The sequence below is a fragment of the Lolium perenne genome, chromosome 3 (assembly GCF_019359855.2).
Source record: "Lolium perenne isolate Kyuss_39 chromosome 3, Kyuss_2.0, whole genome shotgun sequence".
NCBI classification, from domain to species: domain Eukaryota; kingdom Viridiplantae; phylum Streptophyta; class Magnoliopsida; order Poales; family Poaceae; genus Lolium; species Lolium perenne.
The window spans coordinates 329,153,317-329,174,812 of record NC_067246.2 but is presented as its reverse complement, the minus strand read 5'-3'; the positions used below and the strand labels follow the sequence as shown (position 1 = coordinate 329,174,812).

Sequence of the window (21,496 nt, the reverse complement as noted above, 5' to 3'; positions counted from 1 at the left end):
GAATCGTCGCTGCTGGACGATGCAGCTTTATCCCACTAATGGCGCCATCCAGGCGGCTTCCCCTCGCTGTCGGTGTCCGATGGCCAAGAGAGATCGCTCATGGTTGACGGAGGATGGTGAGGAGAGAACAGATGAATGGCGTCGGCCGTCGGAAACCGTATATGTAGGTCTCTCGACGAAGAGAGCGGCGGTTGCTCTTCCGCGGAGTTCGTGCTCCATTACGGCGGTTCTCGCATCGAGGCCACTTCGACCGTTCCCGACGAGTCGTTTCGGCTCTCCAGACCATTTCGCGACGGTTCAATGCGTCGAGGGAACTCCGACGATTGCCCTTCCCGGTGACTGCGCCGTCGCTATGCACGCGGTGGGTGCGCGTCAGTCGGCGACCATGGGCTCGCGGCTGGAAAAATTGGCCTCCCCAAGCCACAAAATACATCCATCCGGCGCTAAATAACGCCGGATTTCGGCCTGGGAGCCCCAACGTCTGGGATGCTCTTATGGTTGTGAACTTGTTTAGTTAGATCGACGTGCGTCTGTGTGAGTACTTATCCAATTAGCAACTAGTGTGAAGGCGCGTGCTCCAGATGCACCCACCCACCCACTGACCCACTTGCAGTGTAAAGGTCGTAGAATTTGACCACATTTTGCTTGCTATACCAAAATTCTTACATGTCTGTTACCATGAGATTCTAGTGAACAGTGGAGTAGAGATCACTATCATTGAACCAAGACTTTATGCAACCTTCTTGGTAGACTCGTACGTACCGTCCAAGATTCATCATCATGCCAGTTTTACCGAGGAAAATGGCAGGCACTCATCTTACGGCAGGAAATAAAATTCAAACTATGGCACAATAGAATACACACTATCCACCCACTTGCATGTGACCAAGACCTGCTGGATGCCCCTCTGGTCAAGTAAACAATCATCGACCAAAAGCCAATGCTCACATGGTCTCTCAAATAAAAGGAAAAGCGAATGTCGTACACAACCATACACATATAAATATCAAGGCCCAATGTTAGGTTAGGGGCGTGGTGGTGATGGGGTTTGTGGGACCACCACCAAGACTATGACAAACACATAAAAATGGAAAACTTTGATCTACACGAAAATAACAATATCATTAAAACAGTTGCATAAAGTCCACAAAGAAGCACATATTCCCAAACGGGTTTGGACCTTAAGTTGCGAACTAACCCTAATCAACTGGTTCCATGAAATTAGTTCTAGACGTGTATCTTGACTAAATTTGGTCCATCGGTTGATAAAGGTAAATTCATCAATAGAGTTAATTAGATGTATATTTAGATGGAGATTGTGTGCCTCTAACACTTGGTAGATCAATGTACATATGTGTACCAGATGAATGACAATACCATGTTTCTTAGGTTGTATATTTGGAAACTCAAAGCACCTCTGAAATAATAGTATTTTCATGATATAGGTATAGAAGGTCTTTTTAACAATGGACAATCTTGAAAACGGTAATTGTAATGAGAGTATGAGATGTTTTTTCCATGAGAATGAGGAAAAATTTCAACATCCCTTTCTCTTATGCCCAATTACTCCTCTTTCACTTAGCATCTGTTTGGAATTGATTGATGAATTGTGTGTTGACACATAAATAGAAAGAAAATAATAATAAAACTAAAATAAGTAAAGAATCATCGTTGGATTAAGCAAGATTATAATTATCCACAGTAAGATATGGCCAATTTCATTAATTGCATGTTTTCCTTAGGCCATATAGCCTGCATAGACTAGAGAAGAAGTGCACATCCAAGGTAACGAGAGAACCCCCAATAATACACTTATACACCCAATCTCTTATGTATAATCTGTTAGTCTTAATCAAAAAAATGTATACATAATCTGTTGATGGAAAATTGGTCAAAAAAAGTTAAAGAGATGCTGAAATAAGTATAAAAAAATCAAGTGGACTAAATGGGGTTATGATAATTCACTACAAAGCAAAGAACACACCAAACGCCAACATGAAGCTCGTCAAGAACACGTTCAGTTTATCCGACAGCTCCAGTTTATATATTCGAGTATTAAAGCCCAACCTAAAGCTGGAAAAGTACTAACCTATATCCAAGAACACTGCCCCAGGTCGTCTTTTGAGTTTCTTAATCTGGGAATTCTGCAGCATCTGCACATGCATGGATGGGTGATGGAGTTGGTATGATCTAATCTTGGATTAGCCTATGTACGTACTCCTACGCGCCTCGTCTATAAATAAGGACTTCCTCACCTAACCAAGCCACAAGCAAGCACACCACACTCACAATGGCGATGGCGAGCCGCAGCAGCAGAGCCGCCGGCGCACGGGTGCTAGCCTTCCTAACTGTGTCGGTGCTCGTCTCCCCGACGCTGTCCCAGACGTGCCCGCAGCTGGACGGCATCGTGACCACCGCAGTGCAGACCGCCCTCCGGCGGGAGATCGCCCTCGCCGCGGGGCTCCTCCGCATCTTCTTCCACGACTGCTTACCCAACGGCTGCGACGCCTCCGTGTACCTCAAGGGTAGCGGCAGCGAGCAGAGCATGGGGCCCAACAGGACGCTGCAGCCGCGCGCGCTGCAGCTCATCGAGGACATCCGGGCCAAGGTGCACGCGGCATGTGGACCCACCGTCTCCTGCGCCGACATCTCCACCCTCGCTACCCGCGCGGCCGTCGTCTTCTCCGGCGGGCCAACCTACGCTGTGCCACGGGGCGTCCTCGACAGCCTCACCCCGGCTCCCCAGAACGCCGTCAACGGCCTCCCCGCGCCCTCCACCACCAGCGTGTCCGCCCTCGCGAGGGCCTTCAGCGACAAGGGCCTCCGCGACCTCGCCGACCTCGTGGCGCTCTCGGGAGCGCACACCGTCGGGAGGGCCGCCTGCGGGTTCTTCTCCGACCGTGCCGCCAATGGCGACGCGTTCGGGAATAGGCTGGCCGCCAACTGCACCAGAAACCCGAACCTGCGGCAGAACCTGGACGTGGTCACCCCGGACCTGTTCGACAACGGCTACTACAGGGCGCTGGTGGCCAGCCAGGGCGTCTTCACCTCCGACATGGTGCTCATCAGGGACGCCAGCACGGCGGCGATTGTGAGGCAGTTCGCGAATAGCAAGGACGCCTTCTTCACCCAGTTCGCCAAGTCCATGGCCAAGCTCGCAACCGCGCCCAGGCCCGGCGGGAACGTCGGCGAAATCCGCCGCAGCTGCTTCAGCCGCAACGCCAGGACCGCCATCGAGACCGCAGTCGACGTCGCTGGTGACGAGGGCTTCTCCGCCTCTGCTTGATGTCAGTTATTACGTAGTAGTAAATGTACTAATGTGTGTGTGTGCCAGTCGTGTGTTACGTGCACACGTCCCAGGCTCGGTGTAGTATGTTCGTTTCAGATCAAGCGCGTGTATGTGTGTGTGTTTCCGGTTTAAGTTCGTGCACTAATAAGAGACTTGGTTGGGTTGCTTTGCTTATTGTTTTCCACAACACAACACCGACAGAATATGTGTACGCCATGTCACTCGCGAACACACTCGGCCATAGCCCATATCCAATAGGTAGGACCGGGAATAATCGAAAACGGGCGCAGACTGGAGATTGTCCTGGGAGGACCCGTGCATGTGGTTGGCTGGTTGCCATTGGATTCATATTGAACTCTTTTGGAAGCCAGGTTTTCATTTCGTTTGTAGCATTTTGAAATGAATACATATATTTATTTTATTTACATTATAATTTCAGAAATGGACACTTGTTTAGTTGCCACATGAATTACAAATGATAGCAGAATTCAATATTGAATTTGTAAATGGCTTCCATAGAGAAACGCAAATGACAGGTCTCAGCTTGGAATTGTGTTTACCCATGGCATCATTTTGCTGGATTTCCCAAATGAAATGAAGGCCTAATTCTGTGGCAACCAAACATCCCACCTATGGAGTTCCAAAATGAATTCCAGGATTTCAGGCTCAAATGATGGATACCAAACGACTTGTTAGTTTTTTTTTGCTTTGTGATTTATGCTGCAAATACTATTAAGTTTCGAGAAATGCAACTTTACCATGCACCGGACATCCCGTGCATGGTCCATCTTCTCTCTCCTCTTCTTTTACTTATTATTTTGTAAGAAAGATTCTCTCATGTTAAATCTAGTTCCAAAGCTTAAAACTTCTGTAACTTTTGAACTATAAATTTAATTTTTAGTCCGTTTAGATATTTGAGTTCCTAGTGAAGTGAGCTTCATAATAAGAGTACTATTGAATATTTTTGGACAATTTTTGAAATTCGACTTTTAAAACTTGATGAAACTTGACGAAACCTAATGAAACAAGGTGAAAATTTTCTATGAAACAGTTAGTTTCACTCTGTTTTGAGCTTAGTGCATTGGAGTTATAAAATATTTGGCATATACCTTAGATTTCAATTTGAAGGCACACATTTTTTGTATCCGATTTTATCGAGTTTTATTATGTATCATCATGTTTAAATGTGTTTCATAATTTAAATTTTGATTTTTTGTCAAAATAAAACATTTTAGGCTTATTTTAAAGATATCAATGAAAGAAATACAAATATTCAACATATTGTTAATCTGATATGTATTTTAATAAGTATGGCTCTCTTAAATTTAACACTATAATTGATGTCCTGTACTTGTGCATTTACGGGCTCAAATTTACGGGTCTCATATGCTTGTTTAGGATGAAACATGGATCCACGCACTTCGCACGTGCTGCGTGTGCACGCAGCTGCTAAAAGAATGGTAGCCCGGCAGACTACTGCTGCAACGGTAACTGTACTGTGCGTGTGTCGAAAAAAGAGACGTTTGGCTCATTTATTCTTTCTGTTCAGCCAAGCAATAAAAGGATATATGTGCCTGTCGACCGTGCACGTGGTACAAAAAAGTATATACTGTACATACAAATGGAAAAAAGGGAATTTCATTCCGAACATTAAAACATATACACCGTATAATATCCACATGCTTATCGATGGCCAGTGTCCTCTGTACGTATGCAGTTTGTTTTTCACTGTTTTGGGTGGAGCCGCGTCCCCCAAAGCGTCCCCCAAACCGCGCCGGATTGAGCGTTTAGATGACGTGTTTCGTTCGTGCCGTCTTTGGGGGACGTCGCTCCCCAGTCGCGTCCCCCAAACAAAAATTCGGAAATTTTAAACTTAACAAGATTCGACTAAGATTCGTCCAAACTTACATAGATTCGAACGAAATTTGACTAAATTTAAACTAAACCTAATCTAGAACCACTTGCGGCGGCCGGAGGCGTCGTAGTACTGCTGGAAGTTGTACATGTCGTCGGTGACGACCTCCTGCTTGACGCGCTCGCCGACGGGCTCGTCGACGGGCTCGTCCTTCACCGCGCCGCTTGGTCCTGCCTCGCCGTCGTCGGTGAGGTCCACCAGCGGCTTGCCGGAGTCGTGGATGGACAAGGCGATCGCCGCGTCGAGGTCGCCCCTCCAGGCGTCCTTGTCGTTCATGGACGCCAAGAACGCCGCCCGCAGACCTGGCCAGTCCTCGGGGTCGTCGCTGCTGGCGATGAGCCGCTGCTGCCGCTCATACTCCGCCAGCAGCGCCGCCTGCGACGCTTCCTCCGGCTCCTCCTTCACCTCCGGCTTCGGGATGAGGAGGGCACCACCGCGCCTCCCTTGCTACCGCCGGCTGCCGCTGCTGCCACGCCTCGTGTTGACGGGCATCGCCGGCTCCTCCTTCACCTCCCGTTTGGGAACGGTGTACGGCGCCGACCGGTAAGACGAGGACGGCGTCGATCGTGCCGGTCCTGAGGAAGAAGAGTGCGAGGAGGACGAGTACGTCGTCCTCCTCGGCTGCCATTGAGGAGACGGCGGCGGCGACGACGGCATCTCCAGCCTTGGAGCGCCGTTGCGGATGCCGCGGATGACGTTGTCGAGGGTACGCCCTGGAACGCCCAGAACAGGGCGCGGCCGTCCTTGTTCCAGCTGTTGGGGCCGCCGACGAGGTTCTCGGTGCTGTGCATCTCGACGTCGTACTTAGCCTTGAAGAACGTCGTCCACCAGGCGTCGTTGTTGGTGACCGCCCACGTTGGATCCAACCGCTCTGCGGGGGTGAGTTGAGCCCGCCGGGCCTTGATGGCGTCCCTCCATTGATCCGTGTCCGGCTTCGGCGGCGGCAGGATGCCAATGCCGTTCACGGCCATCTTCCAGCCTCCGCTGCTTGGCAGCCGCATGTCCGGCGGGACTGGATACCGGGCGTGGTACAGCGCCCACGCCTGCGCCACGGTGAGGCTGCCGCGGCCGAAGCCGTTCGCCGCGGCGATCTTGCGGGAGGACGAGGTCGACATTTTTTGGAGCGGCGAGGAGAAGATCTGGGAGGGGGGAGGCGACGACGACGATAAGGATTGTGATGAGCGGCGAGAACTGCAGGGCGTCTTAAAACAGCGGCGGCAGCGGGTGGTTGCACGCAATAACTCCGGCGCGGACGGCCACGCGGCCATGCACGACGAGACGCGTCCCTGCGTCGCCTGGGAAAACAGGGACGCCATTAACGTCGCTTGACCAAAGGTAGGCGACGGGGTTTTAGCCTTCCGTGCCGCTGACGGGTCGGCCCCGCCACTCCCCGCCTCGCTTTTTGTTGTGTCCGGCGTGCCCGGTGCGTCCCCTGTGGGAAGGGGACGGGCTCGGGGCGCCGGACAACGTATGGGGGCGCGCCGGACAAAAATGAGCTTTGGGGGACGCGGCTGGAACGGCTTTTTTGTCCGGCGCGCACCAAATCCCTTTGGGGGACGCTTTGGGGGACGCGACTGGAGATGCTCTAACACGTGCTACACATGGTCACTTTGGCATACCTTGTCAGATTAGCTTTGAGTGGGCGGTCCACCACATGGCCAACCTGCCACCGGCTTACACATTTCCGCCTTTGATGCAAGTTTTTTTTTTTTTTGAACACAAGTGGGGTCTCGAAGGACCCCGACAGAACCATTTATATTAAAATAAAAAGTGTACACCTTACATATTGATCCAAAGGAAACAGGAAATTACAAAGTGGTCCCTGTCTTTTGCAGAGAAGACCCCGAACATCTGATGGAGAACGCAATCGGAACCAAAGTCGATCCTGCACGAGCACCACACCGCCACCGGGGATGACACCACTTGGGACGACGAAGTTTCCATGGAAAAACTCCATGGACGCTGAGAGGAAGGACTGCTGCCTCCCTATAGGCACACTGGTCGGGAGGAAAGAAGGTTGCCATTCAACCAGAAGAAGCAACGGTGGTAAAAAGACCGCCAATCGACCAAACTGGTGGGCGGCGTAGCTCCTGAAGGAGACCGCCCTTCGACCACCAGCATGGGCGGCGTAGCTTCCCACGAACCATTGCTGATGAGCACCTCCAACTGCAGACTCAACAACAGACTGGGAATCCAACTCGAAAATTATAATCACAAGACCTGGAAGTTGAAGCTTCACCCGATTTCCTTCAGATTTGCCTAGAAGCTGCTTCTTTTTTTCCTCTTCTTCACCACCACGGTGACCTCGAGAATGATAGACCAGAAGCAGGCAGCCCCCAAGCACCTCTCGATTCGGAACACAGGGAAGGAGAGAAGTGAGCTTATTTAGGCTGCAATCCAAAGATCCACCACCCCCAGTCACCTCCCACCTCGGAAGGGGGCAGAAGGAGTGGATCGGAGCTCCACTCATGCTGCTCACAAGCATGAGAGCTAAGCAGCAAACATGCATGAAGCCAAACGCCACCAAGGGACAAACTCAAGAAGCTACACCTAGCTACTACTGCACAAGGGTGGGACCCTCGCCCTGCTCAACGCCGGCAAGCCGGAGAAGAGAGGGGAGGGGCCAGCGGCCCCGGATCTGGTGGAAGAAGAGAGTATGGAAGGGGAGAGGAACTAGAGGAGAGGGAGAGGGGAAACGAGTAACTGTCCGGCAAGCCGGAGAAGAGAGGGGAGGGGCCAGCGGCCCCGGATCTGGTGTCCTTTGATGCAAGTTAACACTGCTATATGCTGCAACATGGTCAGCAGTTTTGCAGGGCGTGTAACTAATTACAGCATGCGCTCTGTTAGCTAGTTTGAATCTATATGCTCGATCCGATGGCAGCCAGGCGTGGCATTGACACCACGGGGTAAGAGCATCTCCACCGGCATCCCCGATAGCGGTCCCGATAGATTTTTGGCGGCCGAGGGCAAAAATTGGCTCGCACCGGCGCGCCCCAGACGGAATTTTGGAGCCCAATAGAATCCCCAGCAACCCCGTGCCGGCCCCTTCGCCAAGGGCGCGAATCGGCCGCGCCGGCGCCTCGCGAGGCTGAAAATTTTGGGCGTGGGAGCCGCCTCTTAGTGACGCCAGGGCGCCGCGCGGGATATTTTACCGCCACAACGCTCCCGCCACGACGCTGCGCGGGAAATTCTCCCGTCGCGACACCGCGCGGGAGGTTTTCCGCCTTGCCTGCGGTCCATATAATCCCTCCTCCCCCGCCTCTATAATGCAAAAACCCTAGAAAAATAGCACAATGTTCGATTCGTGGGACGAGGTGGCGCTAGAGGGGCCGTAGAAGTCGTGGAAGCGGACCCGCAGCTCGTAGAGTACGAGGCGTGGGAGGAGGCGGCACTAGCGGCGACCGTGGATGCCCATGTCGCGGACGAGCGGCAGGGCCAGGAGGCGGAGCGGTGGCTGCGGGTGACCGAGGAGGCGCGATGGCGGCGGGTGGTGCAACAGGAGGTGGCGCGACAACGGGAGGAGCCGGAGCGGCGGCAGCGGGAGGAGGCGGAGTTACTGGAGGCGCGGTGACGGCGGGAGGCGGCGAGCGAGCGTCGGTGGGAGGCGCGGCAACAGAAGGGGTGGGAGGACCTTTTGCTGCGGCGATCACAGCGGGAGGAGACGCATATTTAGGAGGAAGTCTGCGAGCGGCGACGTTTGGCGGAGTTGCAGCTCCGCCTACAGAGGCAGGAGTTGGATCACCGTCGGCGGCGGGAGGACCTGGAGCGGCAGCTGCGTCAGGAGGCGGTGGCCACGGATAGAGCCGCCTACTTGACGTTCGTGGCGGAGAGAGTAGGGGATTATCGTCGTCGGAGCAGCGGAGAGAGCAGAGGAGAGACCACCGGAGAGGGCAGCTCCACCTCCATAGAGCCAAGTGGCCAGTAGATAGTAATCTAGAGATGAAGCAAGTTTCATATGTCATCCGGGGTTGAGGAGTGAATAATGTTTTACTCGGATTTACCTAAAAATATTATTCATTCCTCGATCATGAATGACATTAAAATGAAATTTTAAGTATAATATGTAGTTTGTGTAAAAAAACCTTCTATCGGGGCTGCCTGTTTGGGGGCGCCGGTGTGGGAACAGCCCCCCAAATAGAGGATGCAGTGCCGGCGTCCCCCAAACGGAGGTGCCGACGCCTATTTGGGGCTACCGATGGAGATGCTCTAACACCATATTACCCTATCTTTTATAAAGTAAAACTTGATTATAGTCGTTTAAGTTGTCTATTTTAACATACAACCTAGCCACATCATTAACAAATCGCAACCCTCCTATTCTTATCTTCACCCATCCATTTGTATTGTAATTGTCCAGTACAAGCTCATATGAAAGAAACATTATGGTAAAAACTATACATCGTAGTTCGATGGGAATCAAATCCTCAGATTGATTTGTTTGAGTTGATTTGTATTCCATCGCACGGACCACAATAGGTTTCTTCTCACATGGAAGGGGAAAAACTGGCCCGTTGATCCCCCGATATGCCCACCTACACCTGAAAATATAGCAATCACGTATCACACTGCTTCCCTATGCAAATCATATGTTCCCCAATGCATCAATGTCGCTCTCTCCACGGTAGACATTGCCCCTCCCCAATGCGTCATTGTTTGGACTGCCCGCTGCTAACTCGACGGGGTAGTGCATCCACAGTTCAGCGACATTCATCCCCCACCACCAATACGACGAGAGACGAGAAGCGTGTCATCGCCATGGTCTCCCACACCAATCTGACGAGAGATACGACGAGCTGCACATCGTCGCCCTCTTGTCGTGCCAATATCACCGTTGCACATACCTCCCATCCAACACCACTCATTGAGGATGTTGTTGCTACCATTCCTACTCGACTAGGCAACCATCCTTTCTACTCAAGATGGTCGTTTAGTTTCTCCCAAAGCCAAAGCCATGGTTGCTGGTTCTATAGTCGGCATCGTCTCTAATGCATGTTGGCATGTGGGCAGTCCACAAATTTGTTTTTGAATGCCTATAAAATAAGTCCTTCCTAATGCCTAAGGTTTTCAGATGCTGGCTTTTGGCTAGAGATTCAATATGCTTCTGACTTAATTACAAAGATTTTTCAATATAAACTTCCTCCATTTATAATTACCCCGCTTTAGTTAAAGTCAGTAAAGTTTGATCAAATTTCTAGGAAAAATATCACTATATATAATATAAAATCTAGCATTAGAATCATAATAAAGTATATTCTAAAATTATATTCACTTGATTTTAGGGATGGTAATATTTTTTCTTTCATTCTTGGTTGAACTTTACAAATCAAGTTGGTTTAATCTCCTCCACTAACAAGTTCATTGCACATACTATATAATCATCCTACCAAAAACGGTCATGGAGGGCCTCTATCCCCATGGCCTTTCTCCTCGACGTTTCTGCAATTCTGCTACATGAGTTGTACATAAAGAAAATAGAGTTGATGTGCAACATGCTAGCCTCTATGAGCAATCATATGTCAGCTTCAATGTTGCTGTCTCTAATAAGCTAGGGTTGTAGCTCCAACCGTTCTATCTATCATTAGTTTGGTCAACTGAGCAAGTCTGCCAAGTTGGAGTAGCTGATTTCTCTTGCCCTTTCCTTCTTTATCTGCATATTTATTTTGAGAGTTTAGTTTTGTTGTGATGATTTTGAGTCTCCTTGCACCCTGTTTCTTGCAAATTTGTGCAGTGATATGTTGGCACCGGATGAGACACATTTGACTATATTTTGTACAGTCTGCAGCGACATCAACTTCTCGGTATTTTGGATGGGCGCTTCATGTTCCCCTTCTCATGTTCTTGCAATTTTGGTATCCTAGGTAGACATAGTGGAACAAAATATTCTTTTTATCTCTACATTCTTGAACATTCAATGGTTCGAGATTGTACATTCCTCTAGATATTTGGCATCATGCAGTTTGGAGAATCATACTCACTATATATTATAATTATTTTTCGAGATAAGCATCAACTATTGATTTATTTAGGAACCTCTGGACCCTTCACAATCTCCATGATTACTAAGCTGGTCGTTCCTAGGTTTAGTTGAGTTCTAACAAAACAATTATTCCCTCGGGTGTCGGAACTTTAATTAAAATTTGAACAAACTTGAAGTCTCAACACTTATTATGGATTGGAGGGAGTACATGTGTACACATTAGGCGTACATCATTATCATAGATAATTTTTGTGTGCGAAATTATAGTCCTACTTGATAATAATATTTTGAATGTTGTGTTAGCTTTTGCTCTCTGTAATTCATGTGCACCCACCGTGCTTATTGATGTACAACTCATATTCTCTATTTCGACAGATTATCGATTGTTTCCTTTGTGCACCTTCCATCTTACCATATAAACAACGATTTTGTTTTTACAAATTTTCACCGCAAGGACGCGGGGCATTTTTCTAGTTTACCTATGGTTGAGCGGTGATGCAGTTTGTTAAAGTTTTTTTTTCATGTAATCGAGTAAGGAAACTAGATTTTTCTTCTTGTGAAAATGAGGATAAACCCTAGCCTACGCATCGATTGATGCACATAACCATAAATTATTAAAATCCAGGCCAGGGCGAGCAAGAAAAACAAACAAAGCTGAATAAAAAATAAAATTTTGTGTTCACTCCATTTGATTGTATAATAGCCCCTAAGTGGATCAGATTTTCACTGATAGCCCCCTAGTGGCCAAAGAATTGCACAATAAACCCTAAATGGTCACATAGGGACCTGGTGACTCCATTTCTTTCCACTCCTTACATTTTCTATGCTATTCCCACAGCTTTCTATAAGCCGAGACTCCATGCTTAGAGAAAACATCGTTCCTTAGCTGATTTTTCGATGATAGACTCAAAGACTCTACCATCAATCAAGATCGCCCCCTCACCAAGTGGGTGATTTTTGCAAAAGAAGACTCGGGGATGACACCAAATTCCAAAGGAATGGTGTAGATAGCCATCTCTTGTAGGGCAAGAAGATGAAACCCGTCGTGGCCACCACCTGGTCGCCAAAGCACTCTCTTCTTCTTGAAAAAATATAAGAGCCCAAGAAGGAAGGACTCGCCATCCAGTCCAAGAAGAAAGTCACGTAAAGATCAGGACATGGATCTTTTCAAGCTCAAGAATTTTGACCTGCATCAGAAAGACAAGCCTCGTGAGTACAATTCCGGGAGACTCCTATTGTGGAATGGATATCAACAACGTACGGGAAGCCCCGAAATTCATGCAAATTGGAGTCAAGACTAGTGTACATACGTCTAAGCTAGGCCGGGACATCGTCAGCATCTCAAAATCAAGACAAGAGATAAAATACAAGATCAAAGATAAAATCCATGAAGAAAGTAATCCATTAGGTGGAGAGTCTAGATGGGTTTGTCCACCATACCCCATGAACCATTTTCCCATCCACATTCCCTATGAATTAGTGAACAAAATATTACCTTTGTACCTCTCCCACCTATCAACATAAAGGATAGCCTTAGTCATTTGCCAATGAAACATTCTGTACATAAACCCCGATAAGGTGAGCAGTTAGTTCACTCCCCATTCAATACCAGAAGGGGGGGGAGGTAGAGCCGAAAGCACCCGATGGGTGCTATAGTTTTGGATCGGAGGAGTTACCGACGACTTAGACCGACATCTTCTATTGGCTTGACATTGCCACCAGTTGCCGACGGCCCAGGGTCCATGCTCAACACCTTTGACGCGCTCTCCTACGGTAGGATTAAGCCGTGCTTCATTGAGGCCGTCTAACCTACTAAAAAAATATCGTTATATAAATTCTAACATACTGTAAGGTCAACATACACATCTCTACTAACTACCAGTCCATTCCGAATTATAAGATGTTCTAGCTTTTCCTAAATCATACTCCCTCCGTTCCTTTCTATAGTGCCTATAGATTTTTGGCATTTGTTTCAGAAAATAAGGTTGTAGCTTAGTTTTTTTCAATTACCCCCTCACCGTTCAGCTCCCAAATCGTTTAGCTCCCAAATTTATTATGGTAAGTTAGAAAGATATAGATTTCCCAAATTTTACGTTGATCTGAAATTGTTTAGCTAGAGATCTTGTGTAAAAAATACTCTTGCGCTAATTTCCGTGCCGAAAAACTATAGACACTATAGAATGGAACAGAGGGAGTACTATATATCTAGGCACATTTTAGTTCCCTCATTTTTATCTATATGTAGTCCACAGTAAAATATCCAAAACATGTTATCCTAAATAGTATACCTATAAGATGTTTTAGGTTTCCCAAATCATATGCGTCTAAGCGAATTTTGGTGTGTCAGTTCACTCAATTTAATTTATATTATAATTCATAATAGAGGGAGTACTAAACACCATTCTCAACCGCCATGTCACTTGACATACCCCTAATCATTGTTGTCCGATTTGGACAACAAGACGTGTCATGATTTTTTCACGTTTTTTTGTTGTGAATTTTGTGCTACTCAGCAGCAGCTCTGTCAGTTCCAGGTAATAGTGTCCAGTTTTACGTAAAAAAAAAAGGTAACAGTGTCCAGTCAGCAGCTCCATGTCAGCGCCCTCCCCACGTCACCATGCCCTGTCAGCGGCCTGGGCTTAACCCGCTCCGCTTTCCCCCACCCGACCTGCTCGTGACAGCCGCCGCCGCCGACGAGCACGCCGACCACTGCCCCCGCCGCCGAGCCCCGCGAACCAGCGCCCCCTCCGGTCACCATCCCTCACCTCTGACTCCCTCCAGCGAGTCCCCACTCCGGCTGGGGCCGCGGGATCCGGGCGAGCCTAGAGTTTGCGGGAACCGGGGGAGCGGAGGAGGAGGAGGGAGGGAGGGAGGGAGGGAGGGAGGGATGAGCATCGTTCCCAAGGAGACGATCGAGGTGATCGCCCAGAGCGTCGGCATCCCCACCCTCCCCGCCGATGTCTCCGCCGCCCTCGCCCCCGACGTCGAGTACCGCCTCCGGGAGATCATGCAGGTCCGCCGCCCTGCCCCTTGCCCCTGTGCTTATTCTTGAATCACCTCTACCCTCCTTACGTTGCTCCCACCTAGTATTTCCCACGGTCATATGGAATCTTGAATTTGAATGTGATGTACAATGACGGGGATCAGCGTATAGCAGCCTGTGATAGATCTAAAATTCCGATGTGGAGTAGAAGTGAACAGAACTGGCAGTCAACAATTCAATCAATTCACCCCTACAACAGTCGTTAGAGCATGTCTAACAGGCCTCGTATAACCCGCCCACCCCGTAAAATTCCGGCGGGATACGGGGCCGGCGCGAGTTTGGGCGTCTAGCAGGCCCCGTATTCGGGCCGGCCCGTTTCGGCGGAATACGGGGCCCAGGAAATCGGCCCCGTCGCCCCGTACTTATAGTGGGCGCAGGTGCGAGTGAGGGGTTAACCCCTCACTCGCAACCCTAGCTCCGCCGTGCGCCGCCGCCTCCTCCTCCTGCTCCGGCGAGCAATTAGTCGCTCCTCCGCGCCGCATTCCACCAGCCGCCACCTGCATGGACTCCCGCCGCCGTAGTAGCGCCTCGCCGGCGAGCGGATCGAAGCGATCCCGCTCGCCGGACACCGTGGAGGAAGCGTGGCGGCTCAAGTGCAAGCGCTCCGCCGCGGGGAGCCGCCGTGCGGCGTGCCGGTACGCCGGCACGCTGTACGTGCCGGATCCGCTCCGGGAGAACGCCGCGGGTGGGCGGTGGTACCGGCAAGACCCGCCGCTCAAGCCGATGAGCGGCGAAGCCTTCGAGAAGTGGCTCGCCGAGTGGCAGCGCGACCGCGCGGCGAAGGCGGCATGGGCGGCGACCATCGGCAGCACCAGCGGCGGAGGAAGCGGAGGCGGCGAGGAGGAAGAGGAGGCGGCGGAGGAGGACGCGGCATACTTGAAGGCAGTGGCCGAATCCGAGGCGGAGGCCGCCGAGAAGGCGCGGGCGGAGACAGACGAACAGGCGGCGGCCATCGCCGCCGTGGCGGAATTCCAGGCGAAGGAGGCTGCCGCCAGGGCGGAGGAGGAGGCTGCCGCCAGGGCAGAGGAGGAGGCTGCCGCCAGGGGGCCTTTCGTGCCATTCATCATCCTCGAGTAGCTAGGATCGCAGTAGATCGCTATGTATATGTATGATCCATTGTATGATCAATGAAGATGAACTATGGTTTAATTTTCCCGGGGTTTTAATTTTTAAAAATACAGGGCGAAATACGGGGTCTGCTAGACGGAATGGTTCAGCAAGACGCACTTTTGGGATACGGGGCGAAAAACTCGCGTTATACGGGGCAGAGAAATAAGGGGCCTGTTAGACATGCTCTTATATTGTTTCACCTATCACTGTCCATGGTCATATGGAATTTGAATTGCGAAATTATATAATTTTCAATTAAGGAGATGGCTTTGTGGAGATAAGAAACAGGTGGATGCAAGGGCAGATTAGACAGGACGAAGAGGGTGAATTGGGTAACTGGAGGTTAGAATGATTGTAGGTAAGCAAGCTGCACTGTTCCACCAAAGCCAGTGGTCTTTAATGAAAGCCAATAAGAAATGAATTGTGAGGATATATTTGATGATGTGGCTGAGTGAGAATGCACTAGCTGTTTAGTTATATTGGATTATATAGTTCACCTCCCATCCACAAGTCCTAATTTCATCACTGCATAACTTTTCATGAAATCCTAAAAATATATGATATTCCTGCGCTATCTTTAATCGTATCTCACATGTTTAAGATCTATCATGGTTTCTTGGTACTCCCTCCGTTCCATAATATAAGCCGTTTTAGCAAACTATTTTAATTTGCTAAAACCGCCTATATTATGGAATAGAGTGATATTAGAGTATTAATTTCAGTGCTCTATGCATTGTTCCAGGAGGCCATTAAGTCTATGCGGCATGCAAAGAGGACAGTTCTGACCGCCGACGATGTTGACAGTGCTCTCACCCTCAGGAATGTTGAGGTGCCTTCTCTTCCAAGAATGAAAACTTAGGATGAATGCACAGCTTTTTAGGTAACTAGAATATAGGATGCATTTATATGCCTGGCATATGTGACTTTGATAGTTAAATCATCTTGGTACATTTTCCTTTGATTTTTTTCTGGCATCTTGTTCAATAATTTTTTTGGATGAGTAATTTTTTTTGGAAGCTTTCAAACAGTTTAACTGACTTAGTGTGTTTTATTGCCTTGGAGTTTCACTCAGCCTGTGTACGGATTTGCTTCTGGTGACCCGTTGCGGTTTAAGAGAGCTGTGGGCCATAAGGATCTTTTCTATATTGATGACAGGGAGGTAGACTTCAAAGAGGTAAGGACACTATAGATGAATGAATCAAATAAATTTAGACTTTCTTTATTTTGATAATAAATTGGAAATGTGCCTGATTTATTACTGTCCTGCAGATTATCAAAGCTCCTCTACCGAAAGCTCCTCTCGACACAGCAGTTGTAGCTCACTGGCTAGCTATCGAGGGCGTTCAGCCTGCAATTCCAGAGAATCCTCCTATCGATGGTTAGCTCCTATATTATTCATAATGTCTAGTTCTCACTTCTTTAATATCTCCACAATTTCTGTTCATATCTTTATCTGCTACAGAATATGTTTGTTGTTTTCAATTTTTGGAGAGAAGATGAGAGCCAGATCAGCCATTTTCCGAAAAGTCTGTTTTACACACCTCTTAAGGCAATCCTTTTTTTGACATGACATGCCATCTCATTGATCCTAGCTGCAGTCTAAGTCACTAAATCAACAAATAATTTACCCAGAATCATAAAAAATACAAGGGCCTTCATGCCAGCCTGTATTTCTCTTCTCCCAACTTGTCTCCCTCTCTATTCCTCTTCCAGTTGTGCGAACTGAGACTATGGCAAGCATCGTTCTGGAGATTGGAGTGGTACCGGAGCATGGCATCTGGAAGTTGCGCCAGAGCTCGGCACTCAAGCGGCACCAGCACGGAGGCGAGTGGCTGGTGCTGCGGTGTCGAGATTCCTGCCAAGCAGGTTAAAGAACACTTTGCTGCTTGTGGCGTCGGGTGCGGATTAGCTCAAGATGCAGGCACCATGTTGGTGCAAAACCTGAATGGATTTTTCTACGGGGTAATTTGTCTTGTTTTGGCTGTTGAGGATGTCTTGTGGTTCGATTTTTGAGTTCAGGAGGTGGGTTAGATGTCGGCACTGTTTTTTGTTTTTGTTTGGGGGGGGGGGGGGGGGGGGGGTAATGAAATGGGCTTTTTCCCTATGCCATGTATGAGCAGTCCTTTAGATCCATCATTTCAGTTATCCTAAATTATTTTAACCTGTATGTGTTCTAGAATTTTCGTTTTGTTTGACAAGTATCTTGCCTCAGCAATTTCAGCACCAACAGAAAATAAAAGGACTGAGCATGTGAAGGATGATGGACTACCAGTTGACATCAAGCTTCCTGTTAAACATATATTATCTAGAGAACTCCAGGTATTATGACTATGACATGTATATACCTTTATCTTAATTTATATCTTTATGTGAAATTTACATTCCTCTTTCCCTTTTGATTTTGCAGATGTATTTTGATAAAATAGCGGAGCTTACTATGAGTCGATCAAACACCCCTATTTTCAGAGAAGCACTAGTGAGCTTGTCAAAAGACTCAGGCCTTCACCCACTGGTTCCTTACTTTTTGTACTTCATTGCAGACGAGGTTGTGATCTTACCTTCGTAGCAGTGTGGCTGAACTGGCATTATCTTAAACTGCACGTCTACATAAATTTCAGGTTACGAGGAGTTTGGCTGACCTTCCTGTTCTCTTTGCTCTCATGCGTGTTGTCCAAAGCCTCCTCCGCAATCCACACATTCATATTGAACCATATGTAAGTGGTTGACCATCAAGTTTATATATATACTTCTGCCTGTCACTTGTTTTGCCAAAGCATTTCATAATTCTGTTTTCATCATGTTACTTCTAAAGGCAATCCTTCTTTTCACTGCCAGTTGCATCAGTTGATGCCATCAATGATCACATGCATCGTTGCAAAAAGGCTGGGGCATAGGCTTTCTGATAACCATTGGGAGCTTAGAGACTTCTCTGCCAACTTGGTTGCTTCAGTATGTCGGAAGTGAGTGTATACTGATTTTTTCAAGGTTGAAGTATAACAATAAACAAGTGTTATACCAGATTCAAATTAAAATGTAACGATTTTGTGTAGATATGGCCATGTGTATCACAATCTCCAAATCCGGTTGACAAAGACATTGATCCATGCATTTCTTGATCCTCATAAAGCATTGACACAACATTATGGTGCTGTTCAAGGAATATCTGCATTGGGGGCCAGTGCTGTAAGTCCTGTTCAGTCTCCAGTTAGGTTTAAATGGAATGTATTGAAATATTTTCTGATAATTTCTGTTGATTATCAGATTAGGCTTCTGCTTTTGCCCAACCTCGAGACATACATGCAACTTTTGGATCCAGAATTGCAGCTTGAGAAACAGAAAAATGAAATGAAAAGAAAGGAAGCATGGCGTGTTTATGGTGCCCTGCTGGTTAGTTTCGTAGTTCTGAATCAATATAGAGTATATTTCAGAAACATGGTTTGATTTAATTTCTTCCCCTGATCCACACTTAGACAAAAACATTAACAGAAAACCATAAGTCTTCCCTACCTCACTCCATCAAGCAGAGTATGGCAAATGGGACCCACATGTCAACTGGTGTAGCCTGTGCCCAAATCCTTGCCACATTTGTCTCTCATGCTAGCGACATTCTCTCATGCACATATGGACGTTTCACGTGTGGCCATATGGTACTGAAGGTGGTGGTGCTAAGCAGCGAAGTTGAGAAGGCATTGGCCCACCAGCCAATTGACATGTGGGCCCGCTTGTCAGAGCTCATTAGGAGTAGAGATTGAATGGAGAAAGGGTTTTATGTTACATTTAGCCTCAATACATGGCAGCTAGTAAAGAAAAAAACTTCCTTTGCCTGTGCCCCAACACCTGGTTTTCATTTACTTATCAATGTATATATACTATTACCTCCATTCCAGAATATATATCTCTATAGAAAGCTAAATTAGCTTTCTAAAAAGGCTCATTTCGGAATGGAGATAATACCTTATTATAATAGTGCACCTGCCAATGGCTATCTTGTTGCTTACTGCTATATCATTTCTTTTCAGTGTGCTGCAGGTAAATGCTTGTATGAGCGGCTCAAGTTATTTCCTGGTTTGCTCTCTGCCTCAACTCAGCCAGCTTTGAAGAGTAATAAAAGAGTTGCAACTAACAACCCAAGTAAGTGCTCGTTTATTTATATTTACCTTTTATGTATCACTAGGCAGTAGATCCAATAACAGTTGTCCTCATGTGGTAGGCTGCAATTCCTGTGATGTCTGTACTTATCATCTTGGGTGCGTAATACACGAAATGTTGAAACCATTGAAATGCGAAAATAATGGCTTGTACAAATTTCAGATAAACGGAAGTCTATTGCAGATATCTCTGCATCCCAGCCACCTCTAAAGAAGATGGCATCGGATGCATCGATGAGCTCCATGGGTTCAGCAGCTCCAGTAGCAGGAACCATGCCAGGAACCATGGACGGGTTCTCTGCCCAGCTACCCAACCCCATCATGATGCAAGCATCATCCTCCGGACAGATGGCAGATGGCATAGCAGCAGCAGGCGCGATCCGGAGAGACCAGGAAGGCAACCACCACGCGCAGAGAGTCTCCACGGTGCTGAGGCAGGCCTGGAAGGAGGATCAGGACGCCGGGCATCTCCTGGCATCGTTGCACGACGTGTTCGGCGAAGCCATCTTCTCATTTATCCAGCCACCCGAGATATCCTTCTTCCTGTAGAAATGAAATTTGTAATCGTCGTGACCTTCATTGTTGTACCGTTAGTAAGCTCTTCTCATTTATCCAACCACCGGAGATGTCTTTCCTGTAGAAAGGAAATTTCATACATAGGCTAAGGATGAATTAATCGATGTAACCTTGGCTGTTGCCGGACCACTAGTGATATCTCACTGGGATTTCGTGAAATATCATGATGTCGAGTCATTTTACTGTTGCTTCTAGTCAGTTCATCTAACGTCTTACAAAGGCTGTGAGGCCCGGTCCAGCCCATATCAAATGATGTACAAAGAAATTCACACTATCCATACTTGATGTTTGCGTTTTGCAGTGTAGTACAAAGGCAAAGAATTAGTTGCCCTTTCCTGTTTCGAAAAGTGAGGTGTTTTTCCTGTTTCGAAGGGAATCACGTCTATATCACACTACTTAGCACTATAAATAATATGAGACGCATGTTTTTCCACCTCATCCTCGTGTGCATTTCAGTCTCGAGCTACTTCCACACCCATGCACAAAGCTAACCAACTAGTAGCACGTACTACGTGTACTTGACCATGGCGCCCAAGCATCTCTCTGCTGCCCTCCTTGCCGTCTTCCTCCTCCTACTGGCCCTCATCCTGCCATTGCTTGCTGGCGACCCTGACATGCTGCAGAACTTCTGGTCGCGGACTACAAGTTCCTCGAAGGCTTTGACATATGTTAATATTCGTTTGTACCTTGTTGGTTTTATTCCTTGGCGGGATACTGATTTGCACATGTGTCCATTTCGATTGATAAATGAATAGATATACCCGATTTGCTTGATTATTCGAGATATATAAATTTCACGAGCCAGAAATATAGTCGTTGTCTAATGTCTATCGCTCTTCAACAGATTAGACCGGTATATCTTCCGGATTGGTGTTCACTTACGACACATTTTTAGTAAATTAGTATTCATTCTGAATGTATCCGACCAATATGTTGAATGTACTTATTCTGAATGTATCGAACTAATATCGGGAATGTACTTATTCTAAAAAAATGTTGTAAATTATACATAATGATGCTGACAAAGAGATATTAATATCGTGGAGATACCAATTACACCCGGCCTTTGCAACAACGAAATGTCCTAAATACATTACGGATGCATACGATCCTATTACAAAATAAAAATTCCTTCTACGGTGATCAAAACCTTGTAGTTGCATCTCACACCACTGCCAAGATAGCACCTGGAATTCACGATCTCTAGATAATGCCTTCAACAAGGCTATTGTCAGCCACAACCAATTAAAGCCCCCGGAGTAAGTTTGCCTTCTCAAAATAATGCTTTCAATAAGGTCATTGCTAGGCACAACCGATTAGTGCTATGTAGATATATATTAAAAAATTATCATGCAAAACTATATGCATCCACAACAATTCAATCACTTGGTGCATCTTAAAAATGCACACTTTTTTATTAGCAGCTTATCTCTTTTTA

At 47.5% G+C, this 21,496-nt stretch overlaps 2 protein-coding genes across 4 annotated transcripts; both read left to right on the top strand.

Annotated features, from left to right (window-relative positions):
* The first annotated feature begins 2,249 nt into the window (after positions 1-2,249).
* On the top strand, positions 2,250-3,463 carry LOC127345793 (cationic peroxidase SPC4). The gene has a single exon (XM_051372316.1). The coding sequence runs from the start codon at positions 2,291-2,293 to the stop codon at positions 3,284-3,286; it is 996 nt and encodes a 331-aa protein (XP_051228276.1). The 5' UTR covers positions 2,250-2,290; the 3' UTR covers positions 3,287-3,463.
* Positions 3,464-14,056: 10,593 nt separating this feature from the next.
* Positions 14,057-20,240, top strand: LOC127345792 (transcription initiation factor TFIID subunit 6). Of its 3 annotated transcripts, none has more exons than XM_051372314.2 (12): positions 14,057-14,194; positions 16,077-16,163; positions 16,407-16,508; positions 16,604-16,712; positions 17,547-17,653; positions 17,742-17,879; positions 17,953-18,048; positions 18,170-18,294; positions 18,385-18,517; positions 18,596-18,721; positions 19,354-19,465; positions 19,667-20,240. In XM_051372314.2, exons 1-12 carry the CDS (start codon positions 14,069-14,071, stop codon positions 20,029-20,031), a joined length of 1,626 nt encoding a protein of 541 aa, XP_051228274.1. In that variant the 5' UTR covers positions 14,057-14,068; the 3' UTR covers positions 20,032-20,240. The 3 variants fall into 3 exon arrangements, with proteins under 3 accessions (XP_051228274.1, XP_051228273.1, XP_051228275.1); XM_051372313.2 differs by having other exon boundaries at positions 19,646-20,240; XM_051372315.2 differs by lacking the exon at positions 14,057-14,194 and having other exon boundaries at positions 16,084-16,214; positions 16,397-16,508; positions 19,646-20,240.
* Positions 20,241-21,496: the final 1,256 nt, after the last annotated feature.

Bases quoted from the DNA above. Each gene is read 5' to 3' on its own strand.
- LOC127345793 (XM_051372316.1), top strand. From the start codon at position 2,291: ATGGCGATGGCGAGCCGCAGCAGCAGAGCCGCCGGCGCACGGGTGCTA.
- LOC127345792 (XM_051372313.2), top strand. From the start codon at position 14,069: ATGAGCATCGTTCCCAAGGAGACGATCGAGGTGATCGCCCAGAGCGTC. The intron at 18,295-18,384 runs GTGAGTGTATAC...GATTTTGTGTAG, and splicing joins GTTGCTTCAGTATGTCGGAA to ATATGGCCATGTGTATCACA. The intron at 19,466-19,645 runs GTAAGTGCTCGT...TACAAATTTCAG, and splicing joins AGTTGCAACTAACAACCCAA to ATAAACGGAAGTCTATTGCA.